At 30.0% G+C, this 15,695-nt stretch overlaps 1 protein-coding gene across 6 annotated transcripts in view; it reads right to left on the bottom strand.

Annotated features, from left to right (window-relative positions):
• Nucleotides 1–15,695, bottom strand: part of LOC127277340 (disabled homolog 2-interacting protein) — a 218,779-nt gene that overhangs the window by 111,003 nt on the left and 92,081 nt on the right. For 3 of the 6 annotated variants that reach the window (XM_051298403.1, XM_051298397.1, XM_051298396.1), the window contains exons 2-3: nucleotides 12,390–12,824; nucleotides 4,889–5,001 (exon numbers count right to left, since the gene is read on the bottom strand). In XM_051298403.1, coding sequence (XP_051154360.1) covers nucleotides 4,889–5,001; nucleotides 12,390–12,624 — 348 coding nt within the window. In that variant the 5' untranslated portion in view covers nucleotides 12,625–12,824. The remainder of the gene's footprint in view (nucleotides 1–4,888; nucleotides 5,002–12,389; nucleotides 12,825–15,695) is intronic. The other 3 variants (XM_051298401.1, XM_051298402.1, XM_051298400.1) reach the window with 1 other exon arrangement.

Consider the following 15,695-nt stretch of genomic DNA (forward strand, 5'->3'; position numbering starts at 1 on the left):
GTATAAAGAAGAAGGCCCTCAAAACACCTTTTACATGTTCCCATTTCAAGATTAAATTCTATTCTTCATATATATGCGCAGAAAAAAATCCCATCAAAAAACTTTGAGAGTATCAGTAAATAAGTTTCAAGGATGTTAAAATTAATTCGATAAAATTTCTAATTGACTTTTTATCAAAAATATTTATCAATAAAAAATAATTTCCACATTAACTTTTTTTTAAAACCGTTTTTTTTTAAATAATTATAAACAATAATAAATAATTTAATTAATTATATTTATTAATTTTCAAAATTAGATGTAAATCAAATTAAAATATATAATATTGTTTAATAAGAAATTTCCCACAGCAATCAATAATATAACTTCTGTCAACATCAATAAGGCATAATAATAATAATAATGGGTTATGGAATCTCTTGAGAATGTGCGCCTCATGTCGATGAGAGTTTCCTGCGCTCTAGAGAACTTGTGGGATTTAATGGGATCTCTTTAGTGTAAGCTTATACGTTTACGAGCGCACCCAATCAAAAATTTACTAATGGCGCAGTACTGGCGCAGTACTGACAAGTGTTGGCGCAGTACTGGCACCCAGTATTGGCGCCAGAGTTGGCGTAACTTTGGGATGATAACATTTTACCAGTATTGGCTGCCAGAGTTGGCACCAGTACTGGTAACCACTACTGGTTCAGTACTGGCTGAGTACTGGCAGTTTTGTAATTTATTGTATACGAAAAGAAAGCTTTAACTGTAACAGAGATAAGTTTCACTGCAATAGTGAAATCTCTGCACCAGGTAATACTTTTTTTTTTAGGAAAAAGTGTGTGAAATTTTTAGTAACCCAACACAAATTAAATATTAATTAAATTAGTCAACTAACTAATTAATATTTTATTATATATAAAATCGAGAACACCAACAGTTTTTATTTTTTATTAAATATAAAATATATTGCAAATCATTATTTAAAAAAATCAAAAAATAAATATAAAAATATATTTATTATAAAACCAAAGTTTTTATAATATATAAAAACAGTTCAGTAAAAATAAAAATGTTTATAAAATAATTATACAATTAGCTATTTAATTATTTTATTATTCACTTTAATTATTTGCATCAAAATAAATTTTTGAAAAATTTTTTTAAGAAAATAAAAGTTGTTTTTTAATATTTAACAAGTGTTGTCAAGAAAATTTTTTTGAATTTTTATTTTAAAAATTATTAATTTTTTTATAAAAAATTTTATTTATTTTTAGTTTGATCGTTAAAGAATTTTTTTGGTTTATTGCATATCTGAAAACAACAAAAAAAAACTTGCAAAATGTTTTGGAATTAGTCTCAGGAAACTTTTTGTTTAAATAATTTTATACCCTCAAAAAAGCAAAATAAAATACCTTTTAATTTTCAAAAATAAAATCAAAGTGAAAAAATTTTTATGAACAAAATATTTAAACAAAAAGGTTTATCAGGTTCACTTTAGAACTTTTTGTAAACTATAGTATTAATCAAAAAGAAAATATATTTGACCCAGTACTGGCTCAATATCGGCTCAGTACTGATTTGCCAGTACTGGAAGGGTGGTACTGTACCAGTACTGATACAATGAAAATACCAGTACTGGATCAGTACAGACTGCCCAGCCTCGGTAGCCAATACTGAACCAGTATTGCGCCAGTAGTTAACTCTGGTATAATACTGAAATTTTTGGTTGGGCATTTATGGAAATTGCAACGAAACTCCTCAAACTCTATAATAAAGACTATTACGTTAAAAAATCGATCCTAAGTATAACTAGGCATATTTAGAGATTTTCAAGCGCAAAAGAAAGAAAAAAAAAGAAGAACTTCAACGGAACAAAGATTCATATCTGAAAGTATCTATCTATACGACAATATTCAATTTTCTACAAAAAAAATATATTCCTTCAAACCTAATAATCAAATTCAAAAATTAATCATTAAGTTTATTATAATTAATATTCACAGAAAATTAAAAGGCATTAAAATAAGCTGCAACGCTTATTATTTTAATCCAATTTTGCTTATTTTAATACCAAAATGGATTAAAATAAGCAAAATTGGATTAAAATAATAAGCGTTGCAGCTTATTTTAATGCCTTTTAATTTTCTGTGTTTCTAATAATTTTTGTAATAAAAAGGCCTATAATTATTAAAAAAAATTATTACAATATTTATTATAATTATTAATATAATAATAATAATAATAATAAATAATTTATTAATACTAGTTTAATAATATATTAAAGATAATAAATTATGACAGTAAAAAAATAATAATTGTTATTAAGACACACTTACACCTCTACTTTTTAGTAACCTAGAACTCATGTCTGACTATATAGTCGAGTTGTTCTACTTGCTGAGCGACGAAAATTGAAAAGATATATTCAAGATAATTAAAAGACAAAATCAACTATACTATTTTTTACCTACAATTTTAGTATTTTGTATACTTTTTCTATAAAGTGCAATATTTATATAGGAGTAATTTTCCAAGGAGGTCAACGACCCGTGAACTTTAGGACCGTCGAAGGTACACTATACACATATAGTGAGGTAGTAAGGGAGTAAAGTGGAGGTCGATGAGATTATATATACGTTATATGGTAGAGAGAAAAGGGCTCTAGAATCTAGATTCCAGAATGTACTGAGAAGAACATGTTATAGGTCTTGATTTAGTAATAATAATAATAATAATAATAATAATAATAAGATTTTTTTTACCCTTAGAAACCCCTAAAGGTCCAGTTAATAAAAAAATAATAAAGATCGAGAAACAATATTACTGTAATTATGGAAAAAAAATATACAATTTGATTGCAATAATTTTCCTCTCTTTTTAATTAAATATAATGAACTATAATGAGAATATATTGATCACTTAGCGAAAAAATTTCATCTCATAGAGAAAAATTTGAAATTAAATATAAGTATACTATTATTTATATAATGCATTATATTTATACAGGGTGTTTCGGACCCTCTAAAAATTTTCTTTTTAATTTCATTTTTTGGTTTTTTAAACGAAAAAAACAAAAATTTTTAGGAGGTCCAGAACATACAAATCACTCTATATAGTATATTTATCTACTATTATTTGAAAATAAGCCTTTACAATTTTTAAAAAAGTTTTCCCCGACATTGTAATTCTTAATTTTTTTTTTCTATGTAGTCTGTACAGATTCTTTAGAATTTAAATAAAATGTACGCAAATAATATGTTTTGTATTTTAGAAATAGTATATATAGAGAGAAATAGTCCAAATCGATGGATATTTAATGGGGGAATGATCGATTACAAGATAAAATTGCAATCCGGGTGCATTGAAAGTGAGCCCTCGAGCAGAGTTTGTATATATCGTTTTGCTCTCTTCCAGCTTTCAGATGTTTACGAAAAGCACGTCTGCTATTACAGCCAGAGAGCAACTGAATGTTACCCACTTGGCTGCAAAGGTAAACGTTCGTTCATGCGTGAATATATATACATGTACAATGTTAAAACGATCCAGACTTGAACCCAAATCTAAATACATATATATATATATATATATATATATATATATATCTAATAGTATAGTCTCGATAACGTTTCATCTCTGATAATACCACCATCTTCTATTTATTGAGATTAAAAGTCAAAATCAAATAAAAAATGTTTGTTTAGCAACAAATAATTATTTATTTGAATTAAATAAAATTTATTTTCAACACACTAAAAAAGAAATCTTGATTTCAGCCTATTTTTGAGGCTGAATTTAAGGTGTAAACGGAGTCAGACCAATTAAAAAAGGACAGACTTATGCAAAATATATGGGCTTAATTTAAGGTGTAAACGGTTTAAGACTTTGTTTTTACTGTGAACCAAACAAAATTTGAACAAAACAAAATTCAAACCAAATAAAATTCAAACTAAATAAAATTTGAAATAAATAAATTCGAACCAAATATTCATTATAAGCATTGAAAGAAATATTTTTTTCCTAGATTCTTCAATACACATGTATTTTAAAACACTTTTTTTAAAAGGTACAAAATTATCAGTCGCATAACCTAAAGCAGGTGATATTGATAGGGAGGCATGACACGATAAAAGAAATCGAAAGAAGCTTAAATATATAATGAGAAGCACTCAAGAGTTTGCCTTACGTGCAACAAGATGAGCGCAAGGAAAGTGGAAATGGCTGGAAATTCAAGTTGAAGAAAACTTGAGAGAAGGGTAAAAGTTCTTCCCTCAGGGGGGATATTTTACGATGCTGGTCGGGAACCATTAAAGGAAGGCATGGAAAATTCCGAATTTTTTTTTTTTATTTACCAAAAAAGAACTTTTAAATTTAGTTAGACAAGAAGAAACTTAAAAAAATATGTTCCTAGAAATTAATCATTAGAAGGTGTGAATTAAAAATAAAAAATTACAATTCTTCTTCGTAATAAAAAAAAAAAAAAATAACAAAATTAGTAAAGGTGCCGACATAGCAAACCTAAGAGACTTGACTTTCTAATTGCATCAGGAGTGCAAATGTTTCGTGTGTATATTGGATTTGCTTTTAGAGTTTGGCGTTAGTGCATAACAACACCTAACGAGGTATTCATTCACTTTAAAAGGTTATAGTCAGTTGAGACTAAAATGGTCATCACATATATTGATATTGATCCTTTAACGAATTTGATCTCCTTTTTCATATAACGATCATGAGAGAAAAATATATAAACCAAAGAAATCAGATGAACTAATTTATATCAAAATCTAAACTGAATTTAATTTTTTGTTTTAAATAACCTACTTTTGATTAATCAAAGGCAAAATAATTGAAAAATATAAAAAAAAAATTTAAGAATTAAAAATTTTAATTAAAAAAATTGACTTACCGCCATGTCTTCGCTTCTGTAGGCAGTCAGAGTTTGTTCATCCTGCAGGAGGACACAATAGCAGGGTTCCCAACATGCTTCGGCTGATGCATCACCAACACAACAATCTGCCTCTGTAAAAAGAAAAAAAAAAATTCATTAGTCATTTTTTTAAGTAAAAATTTGATTTTCAGTGCTCACTAATTTTTAAGAACGTTATAATACTCAAGAACAATGCCAGTTAATTCTGCTACTAAGCTGATTAGTTAATTGCGAAATTCCCGGTGGACGAGATTCAGAAATTACCATAAGTTAACTCTCGTTGAATTCGTTAGACTGTGTGAATCCCAATGCAAATCACGTTCTTTCGTTGTAAAACGTAGTGCCATTACTTCTATTTTCAAGAATCATTTGACTATAATACAGCAGGCCGAATAATCATTTTTTGGCAAAAAAATTTTTTTTTTTAATTTTAATAAAAAAAAAAAAAAATTACTCAAATCGAAACATTTAATTAATAAATTTCTACAGAAAAATTCAAATCAAATAGAAACGATTATTATCTTCAAATTGAAATTGATATTCCCATTAAACACATTTATGCAGTTAATTTAAATGTAAATCAACCCCCGTGGAAAAATAAAATCATCACAAAGAATGGAAATATTTCCAAAGGAATTGTATTTTGAAACGACGAGTCAATTAAAAATGAGTGGAAATTCAAAGATGTAGATATCCAAGAAACTTCTCTTCTTCAAATGCTCCCACGCGTTGATTTATATCTCCTTTTCCTTATTTTGCGCGTCTATTATATTTCTCCAATGCTGCATCTTCGTCATGAATCAGGGAACCTTGATTGCCGGTCATCCCTCATCGTGTTTTTATACTGCTGAAGAGAGATAGGCAAACGAAGAAGAAGAAAATAAAAAGGAACGAACCAATACCCGCATGCATATACATATATATATATATATATATATATATATATATATATATATATATATGAAAACAACGACGACAATTGCAAACATTGAATAACGAGTATGGTAGACAATGCACAATGCACATTGACACGATATCACGTTCGAATCGTCGATTACGGATGTCTATTGAAAATCGAACGCGAAAATTTTTCTAAATTGATTTCTCAAGACTCACACACATCATTTCAACTTTTTAAATGATTGTATTTCTTGAAATAATCTTGTTTTAAAAAACAAATGGTACATCTGAACCAAATAGTACAGCATTTAAATCGAATACTATATATATCATCCGAATTAAATAATATAACATTTAAAACAAATTGTACTTAGAATCAAATCGTACTACAGATACATCTAAAATAAATAGTGCAACATCTGAATCAAATGATACATCCGAAACAAATGGTACAACGAATCAAAATCAAATTTTATAGCATATGATCCAAATAATGAAACAATACCTAAATTAAATGATCCAACATCTAAAGCAAATGATGCAAGTAACTCATATAATGTTTCTAAAGGTGTCACAAAAATTATAGTTCTTTGACCTCTACTATTTATTTAGGGCATAAGCCTAAGGAACCTGATTGAAGAAACAAATGATTCAGATGAAAAAATTCATTACTATAAAGAAATAATAAACAGAATCAATTATCACAATTATGATAATAAATATAGGAAAAACAAACATTTTTTTTATAAGAAGCTGAGTCTTATATCATAATACATATATAATCTATGGAATTTATGTGTTAATAGTTTTACAATCTCAAATATGATAAAATAAGGCTCCCACGCGTGTGTATATTTACAAGGTGAGTATATATGATCTACGGAGAAAGCATTACGGAAGGTTAAGGTTACGAGGACACCTTTTCTGAGAATATATCTAATAGCCTCTTGTGAGGTTACACGAGATGTTGAGGTCGAGGATTCTCTATAGTAAGGTGATCGCTCTTAAAGATGTGAGCTATGCAAAAAACGAGATCAACAAATTTTATACCGAAAAAAAACATTTCTAACTCTTGACTCTTTTTGTATAAATTAAATAATAAACTTAAAAAATACATGTATAAGTAAACTAATTCTATTTATTCATTTCCTTTTTGAAAGGAAACATTGTGCCATTTTTTACAATTTTTCTCAATGCTCCCTCAAAACATAAATTTTTCTCTCTGTCTCTAAATCTTTAGAAGTGAAAAATGGGTTTAATCTCTATGATAAATGTTTTCCTTCACGAAAGGTGGAAAAAAATCGATGCGAATGTGATACTGAAACCAATGTTCAAAGGGCAATAATAAAGAGGATAATAGAAAAAAATTCAGATTTTTCAAAAATGAAAAAAAAAAAATTTAACTCCAAGACAAGATAAATATAATAATTTTTCTTTTCTGAAAAATGCCTCTCTCCACCTTTTAAGGACGGGGAATAAAAAGAACCAAAAAGAAGTATTAAGAAAAAGTCTTTCCATTGTCGGCGGAGTGTGCTCTTGCCACTGAATATTTATGTTAAAATTGTTGTCGTGCAAGTGGATTTTTTAAAATTTCTTATTAGTTTGCAATAAAGGCAGAGAGCGAGAGAGGAAGATAGTATGGCATTGAAATACTTGGAAAACTATTCTCTCTATAAATATATTCTCACTTTGAAGGTACTTCCATACTTTTCACATTCCCTGACTACCATATTCTGTGTACACACTTCTTCAAGTTCTATGTCACCACCTCGACGAGAGACTCATACACTTTCACCTTGGGTATAATAAATTTCAATTTACAACCACACTGTACTTGCTCCTCATATTTATTTCACAAAAAAAGTAACTGACGCAACCACACTATCATCAACACTGATTAATAAAAAAAAACTACCAACACAAAGCAGAATCGATACGTACAAAAACTGAATTTTTTTAAAAAAATAATTCCATCATTAAAAACTAAATTTCCTTGCGAAAACAAAATCCAATTTCACAAAGATATTTCCCCCTTGAGAATTCTCATGAAACTAATATCCGTCATTCTCAATCTAAAAACTCCATTCCAATCTGAAATTTCAGGAAAAAGATATTTTTTTTGACGAACTGCGGTGAGATATAGATAACGAAGAGGTCTCTCTTTTTGTAAGAAAAAAAAATCTTGGCACTTGTTTATACTCCTTCATTTAATTGTCGTGTCCACGTGTGGTCGTATTTACGTGATGTGATAAAAAAATAAAGAAGAGAATATAAGAAAATTATATGTATATATATATATATATATATATATATATATATATATATGCTTTGTGAAAAATGGGGAAAGAGAGAAAAGAAAAAGATATGGTAGAACTGTGTGTGGTAGAAGAAGAAGAAGAGGAAGCGGTGAGTTTCTGAAGGATGACAGGTGAGAGGTCTTCCAGGTGAGGATGCTCCAAGAGTTGTCTTAAACTCCAATCTCCACAAGTGACTCCAAAGCTCGAGCCAAGTCCTCATTAGACGCACGCCGAAGCCGGCCAGTTCATTACCGGTGATCTTATCATGGACTCATTCTTTGCCAAGCCTTTCAACATTCTCGTTCCGCGTGGAGCCTACTCTATACCCTTTTCAGCAACATATATAGCCAACCAGGCAATAATACATTCAGACAAATTTGTCACCTTTTGTCAGCGTGCAGTCATTTAATTTATTGTCAATATTTTTCAAAGCATACCAAATCGTCATTTTCATTGTTATCTCTATCTATATTTGTATCTGCTTCCGTTTTTGAATCTGCATATTTATTTGATTCTGCTTCTGTTCCTAAATCTGTATTTGTACCTGTTTCTGTATTTGATTTTGTATCTGTAGATGATTCTGTTTCTGTACTTATATCTATAGTTTCTGTATTTGTATCTGCTTCTGTTTTTGAATCTGTTATGGTTTCTGTATTTGTATATCTGTTTCTACATCTTTTTTTGTTTCTGTATTATTTCTGCATTATTTTTACATACAATGTATATACGCACAATTATTATCTATTCATACCCCTCTATCTCTAATAACCGCTTAACCATAAAACGACAAATAAAGTAGCAAAAATTATCTCAATACAAAAAATAAAATATCTGTAAAGGAAAAGTTACGAGACACTAGCCATTTATGTTGTTGCGCCTGAGTTGCAAAAAAATAAATAAATAAAAATACAATATTAATTTACATATTTTACATGACGCTGGAAAACAGGAAATTATATTAACGACTAAAACTCGACTTCAACTCTTGTACTCTTGAATTTACCTCTCAACTACACACCACTAGCCTTGTGTGACGTGAATTACGAAAACTGAATTCCCTATTCTCTCTCACTCTCTCTCTCTCTCTCAACATGTTGACTAGCTATTACGCGTCAAGCGTTAGTTTTCTCACACAAAGTTGCGATATAATATTAATAACAGTCAAGTGGAATATAAATTCTAGCTTCACTCTCAACGTTTCAAAACTATTATATACACAAGCTTTCCTCCAGTCGAGACAGGACAGTTCAGTGGCTTATTGATATATTGATTAAGTTACTCGCTTTAAATAATAAACATGTCTTCCCATCGAGACTTCTGGTGTGTAAAAAAAATATTAAAACAAAGCATTTTTAAAAATCAATTTTTAGTTATCAATTATCAAATCATTATTATTTTCTGCACTAGTTTTTTTTTCCAATAACTGACCTAGATTGATAAATAAATGTTTGTCGATAATTTGTCCCGGTATAAAGAAAAAAAATGTGTCAGTCTTTTGGAATTGAAGACTACCATTTGAAGCCTGAAAATGACAGTTAATTACAGCTTACAAGAGAAAATAGCCCTTAAACAACTACTTTAAGAAAAAAAAAAGAATACCTCAAGGATGCTTTCTTGTTGATTTTAACAAGCTGTCATATCCATGGCTTCAATTGCAAACAAAGTGTATGCATAATGCCTAAGCTTCACTTCAGTTTATATATATAAATATACAAGTCAACAAGATGTAACACTTAAATAACTAACTTTTAATTCATAAATAAAATAACTAATTTTCCTTTTTGATAATTAAAAAAAAAAGAAGTGATGATCAAGTCATCAATAAAAAAAAGAGACGGAACAGCAATCAAGAAAGCAATTTTACAATCGTTGTCAAATGTCACAAATTTGCAAACTCGACAGAAAATGAGGAAAAGTTTTGTCGACATTCTCCACTCTACATTTAGAAGGATGTTACCTGGACTGAAACAGAGATGAGTCGGGGACCTTAATCCCAACAATTTCCGGGTGCTAATGGTCGCACTATACGATGTTCATTTCGAATAATGAATTCTCAGTGTTGTTGTAGATTCCGTCATCACACATACACTAATACAAGTAGAGCTATACCAATCTACCCCTTTCGGAATATGCATTCTGAAATCCCATCAAACTTAATGAGCTTCACCTTAGAACGAGGGAAAACTAATCACTAGAAATAATCATTACCAAAAATTGTATAACACACAAAATCGCAATTAATAATTTTTGTAACAGCAAAAGGAAATAATTAATGTAATGTTCATACTAATTGTTAAAAAAAAAGAATAACAAAACATTAAAAACATGAAAATATATCTAAAAGCTCTTAAAATACAGATGTTACTAAATTCTTAAACGTATGTTATATATCAAAAGGGAGCAATGCGATAATAAATCAAAGCAACTTAATTCAACTGCAGGTGTTACGAAACTCGATTTTCTAGTAACATACAGCACATGATATTCAGTGTCGAGCAGCTGGCAAAAGATTATATTATCTTATCTCATAAATAGGACAAAAATGATATTTCGCAAAATTATATCAATTAATTTTACAATCTTAACTTTCAATAATTTTCAATATACATATACGACTACGAAACAACAAAATTATTCCTGATTAATAACAATTTATCATTCAAGTGATAATAAATCCTTTTCTATAACTGAAAACAAAATCAGTTTTAATTGAAAAGAAATCATTATGAACTGATTAGATATTGAAAAAGATATACAAAAAAACTGGTAAATTAAATATATATAGAAACTAATTTACGAGTGATTAGATTGTCTCTCATAATCCAAAGTCGAATAATATAGCATGGGACAAGGAAAACAGGATATCGTGTGTCCGTCAGCCTTCCGCGACGTTGTACCAACACCTTCATTGTTATTCAAAGAATTCTGCTTATATATTTGCTATTTCAGGATACGATATAGAAAAGTAAATTTCTAAACTGGGTCGAGCGCGCACACATATCATATGAAAATATTTATTTTTAATCGAGGGCTGATCGATTTATGAAACTCATGTAAAAATTCTTCACCAAAATTTTATGTCTCAGAAGCTAAATATAAAAAATGATTAGATTCCCCTCTACTATAAATAAAAAAAAAAAAAAGTAAAAGTGCAAACCTTTAGGGGATATAATTAAAGAAAATTTTGTAACTTGAGAGAGTGAATTTTTTTTTATAGCAGAGGGTAGTGGAATGAGAAAAGGGAGGTTGATCCAAGCGCTATAAAGGACGAGAGTCGTTTACGTACATAGATTTATTACAACCAGGAAGATTACCTGCAATAGGTGCCAACGAAGCAACATGCCCGAGGGCATTATGTAGAAGAAAAAAATACAAAATACCGAATAAAAATCCTTCCAAACGAGGTTCGCAAGCCGCGCGCATTTAACATCAGCTGCAATTTTTATCTTCCAGATTATCAAGATTACTATTAATTCAAGTCTCTCTCTCTCTCTTATACTAAAATACATACATTCTTTAAACAATTTTACATTCTCACGGATGACCATTAAAGACGAAATAAAAAATTCCATTCACATAATCACAAAACACAATTGATTTATAAACATAAAAAAAATACCTTCCCATTTGATGAGAATGTAAAAATAAAAATTACGAACCTTAATAAAACAATGAATAAAATTTATAGCAAAAAATAAAATTACAATAAACGGTAACAAATTCTAAACTGTTTTATAATATATATAGTATATGAATAATATACATCTTCGATCATGAATAGATGCTTATATAACTCATTCTCATTGATTTTTTTCGACTTGTGATATACACGTAAGACGTAATAAATTTCAAATAAATATATTCTTCTCATCGCCACACCTTGTCGTGTATTGGGCATTGTATGTTAATCGAATCGTGTTGGTCCATCGAAAAATATAATGTTAACAATGAAACAGAAAAGAAAAATAACATAAAAGAAATACTGGGTGGTACTCTAAAAAAAAGAGTGTTTACAAAGTCGCACGGAGAACGGAAAACGCGGTGTTACTAAGACTGTTCTAAAAAAGAAAAAAAAAACACAACATTCTTATATGGTGGCGCCATACAATATTTTCCAACAAGAATAAATACAGCTTTATGTATTGTACCAAAGGATGACTCATCTCGATCCCGCATTGCCTTTTTTAATATTTAAAAGACGATTTAAGCCAGATTTTTTTTTGTTTTTTTAATGTTAAAAAAATAAACAGAATTTTTGAGTTTAAAAATTGCATGTAGCTTACCGGAATAATCGACTAGTAGAAAAAGAGTGCCAGCTTGCACGCGACTATCACACCAAAAGTTCGAATCGGCCTGAGGCTCAAAGAGTGAAAGATCAAGACCCTCCATGTCACTCTCACCGCAGGAATCGCTCAATGGTTCAAATGTTCCCCTGACAAGGGGCAACTCTTCCTCTTCCACAAGTTCTTCCGATAGACAATCACTTATTCCACTTCGACAACGAGATGTCACGGACATTTTTTTCTCAGCAATAAAAATAATTACACACTTTTAACACTATTATCAGTTTTAAATTTTGCACCATTTAATCACTAAACAAAAAAAATTCTCTAAACTTGTATTCCTAAACATTCCTAATTTTCATGTCTTCTTCATTTTATTTTGATATTATTCACTTCATTCTGTTTCACAATGTATTCACCTCATTTTATAAAAAGCTGAAACAATAATTTCTATTCTACTTCTTGTTTGATATAATTTCTTAATTTGTATTTAATTATTCGAATTGTAATTAAAAGAAAATTGTATTGAATCAAGAAAACAAACCCTGAATAAGATATTATTAAACAGTTTTGTAAACCAGATAACAACATTTCTTGAATAATTAGATAATTCATCTTGTGATGAAAAGCAACCTGTTCCATTGATGTACACAATAGGATAACGATCTCTATATTGAAAAGAGAGAGAAGGTCTAGATCCCTCGATTGATCGCAGATTGGATCTAAATCATGGATGATGCCACCGAATGATATGTATACATAAGAACCATATATAGCGTCGCCGTCAATCGAGTTCATCAATCAGCCTTCACTACTTTATTCGAGAATACATTCTAAGCTTCTTCGGGCTTTAATGACTTCAGTGCAAATCGTAACCTCTTTTACGAGAGAAGGACACGCATACAAGAGGGCGTGACAATACACAATGTCCCTGATCTTGCCTTACATATACAACGAAGATCAAGATCACATAGCACGTGAACTGATTCTACGAATTCCGTTTAGAAGATTCAACATCGAAAATAAATAAAAAATCGAAAAAATAATAAATTCAGATAAAAATAGAATACTAAAAAAAATTCTCAGTGCTAATTATCCACATATTTCCGCATTGCTTTCTCAATATGACAATAGCCTTCTTCCAGAGACAAAAACTTCTGTGACAAAAAGAAAAAAAAGAATTTATAATAGTAATTCCTTTTTCTTAACGGAGAAAAAAAAATAAACAACAAAAAAAACTAAAACCGTGAGTAAAAGATGATCGACCTCTGGGAAAAAGAGGAGTATTCCAAAGCGAGAGGGATTTGCTAACTTTTCAAGAGTCGGTGTTGTAAACAGTTAAAGTGTCTTTACAAAAGTATTTCCGGACTTTTGAAGTCTCCCTAAAGAAACAATGAGAAAAACATTTATTCCTGGCAAAGGCCGCCATTTCAAATGCAATTTCCTCTCCCATCGAAGTTTCTTTTATAAAAAAAAAACAGAATCTGTTATTGTCAATCTAAATTCGAGAAAATCCCGGAAATTAATGGTTTTTTTTTTTTTTTTTGCATTCGTGTATACCTTTGACATTTCGTGAGTTCTATATATAGTCAATAGCGTTCCGGTTGGATAAACAATAGAAAAACGTGGGTGGATATAAAGAGTTCTTTTTCCCTATAAAAGAGAGGTTATACATCAATTGTGAAAGCTCAAACAATACAAGGAGATTTTTTATCCAAATAATAATTTCACCTGAACTAAAATAATGGCAAATTTTTTGTAATATGATCATATACCATAAGTACTCTCAATTACGGGAATCAATTCCGATTGATTCTAAATGTAACAAGATTACTGCTTAGCAGAAAGTTTCCGATAATCAGAATTCTGCTTCCTTTAGCCAGACGAAGTAGTAACGGCATATTAAACATTCTTTCTGCTAAGAATAACAAGTTTTTTCAGAATTATAAACCACCTGTCTTTCAAAAATCACCAACTCAAGTAGAAATTTTTGAAACTTACAGCGTTAATTCAGAACATTTGCTGTTTCAAAAAGTCACATTAGACGTGCAGAATAAATGCGTAATTATAGGAATTGCCATCTCGTTCGATGTGTAGAAATTTATTTCATTTAAAATCTCTTAAATTTTAGAAGACCTCAAAAAAAAAAAATCTCCCTTAAGAAATAAGATTCAATAAAATATAATAAGATACAACAAGACCTAATAAAGATTATAATCGAGCAAAGGAACTCGTCGAGGCTTCCCACGTCGAGTGCTTTTATTGTCGTATTTATCAAATTCTTTGATCACTTGTGGCAATACCGTTAATTAACCATTGGAAAATCTCGATAGGAGAAAGAGAGAGAGACTATCGAGAATTATCCACAAAGGGCACGATAATTCGCAGAAGTCCTTCAGAGGATCAAACGAGTTGGAAATCGCTTGGCAAAATCTGATGTAAAACCAACGACAAGAGAGACTCTCTCTCTCTCTCTCTCTCTCTCTCTCTCTCTCTCTCTCTCTCTCTCTCTCTCTCTCTCTCTCTCTCTCTCTCTCTCTCTCTCTCTCTCTCTCTCTCTCTCTCTCTCTCTCTCTCTCTCTCTCTCTCTCTCTCTCTCTCTCTCTCTCTCTCTCTCTCTCTCTCTCACTCTCTCTCTCTCTCTCTCCATTGGCGCTCTTTTGAGAAATTCTGATGTATGCACTTTCGTTCATCCGCGAAAGTGTTTTTTACCGCGTGAATTCCAAATCGGAAAAGTCAAACTCTGATGCTTCTTCTTTTCAACTGATCCGATCTCTCCGTTCCCTATATATTGGTTTTTTCCTTCGCATCTCTCACAAGGAAAAATAAACAGCTTCTCGAATATCACAGCAGTGAACACTCGTCTCAAGAAAATGTACTAAACGGATAATATAACCATTTTTTCGCGTATAATCTGATATGAAGAGATACTTCAATTATAAAAGCTTTTTGCTGTAGAAGCTGTGCAATTATATAGACTTTAAAGATTTATAATTTATTAAGAGAACCTTTTTGTATACGATAATTAGCCACTGTATAAAAATTATTTTTCCCTTTATTTAATAATAAATCAGGAAATAGTAGAAAAAATTGATTCAATAATAAAAGAAGAATACGTAAAGCTAAACGGAAACTGAGGAATGAATCTCCCCCCCTCTCTCTCTCTCTCTCTCTCTCTCTCTCTCTCTCTCTCTCTCTCTCTCTCTCTCTCTGTAGTTAACTAGGTCACTCGAATTCTATGTCAAGTATAAATAACAATAAAACAATAATTAAAAAATAAAACAATTGACAGCGAATGGGAAATAA

The sequence above is a fragment of the Leptopilina boulardi genome, unplaced genomic scaffold, assembly GCF_019393585.1.
Source record: "Leptopilina boulardi isolate dan_hultmark-lab unplaced genomic scaffold, ZJU_Lbou_2.1 LbouV2_165, whole genome shotgun sequence".
Lineage (NCBI taxonomy): Eukaryota > Metazoa > Arthropoda > Insecta > Hymenoptera > Figitidae > Leptopilina > Leptopilina boulardi.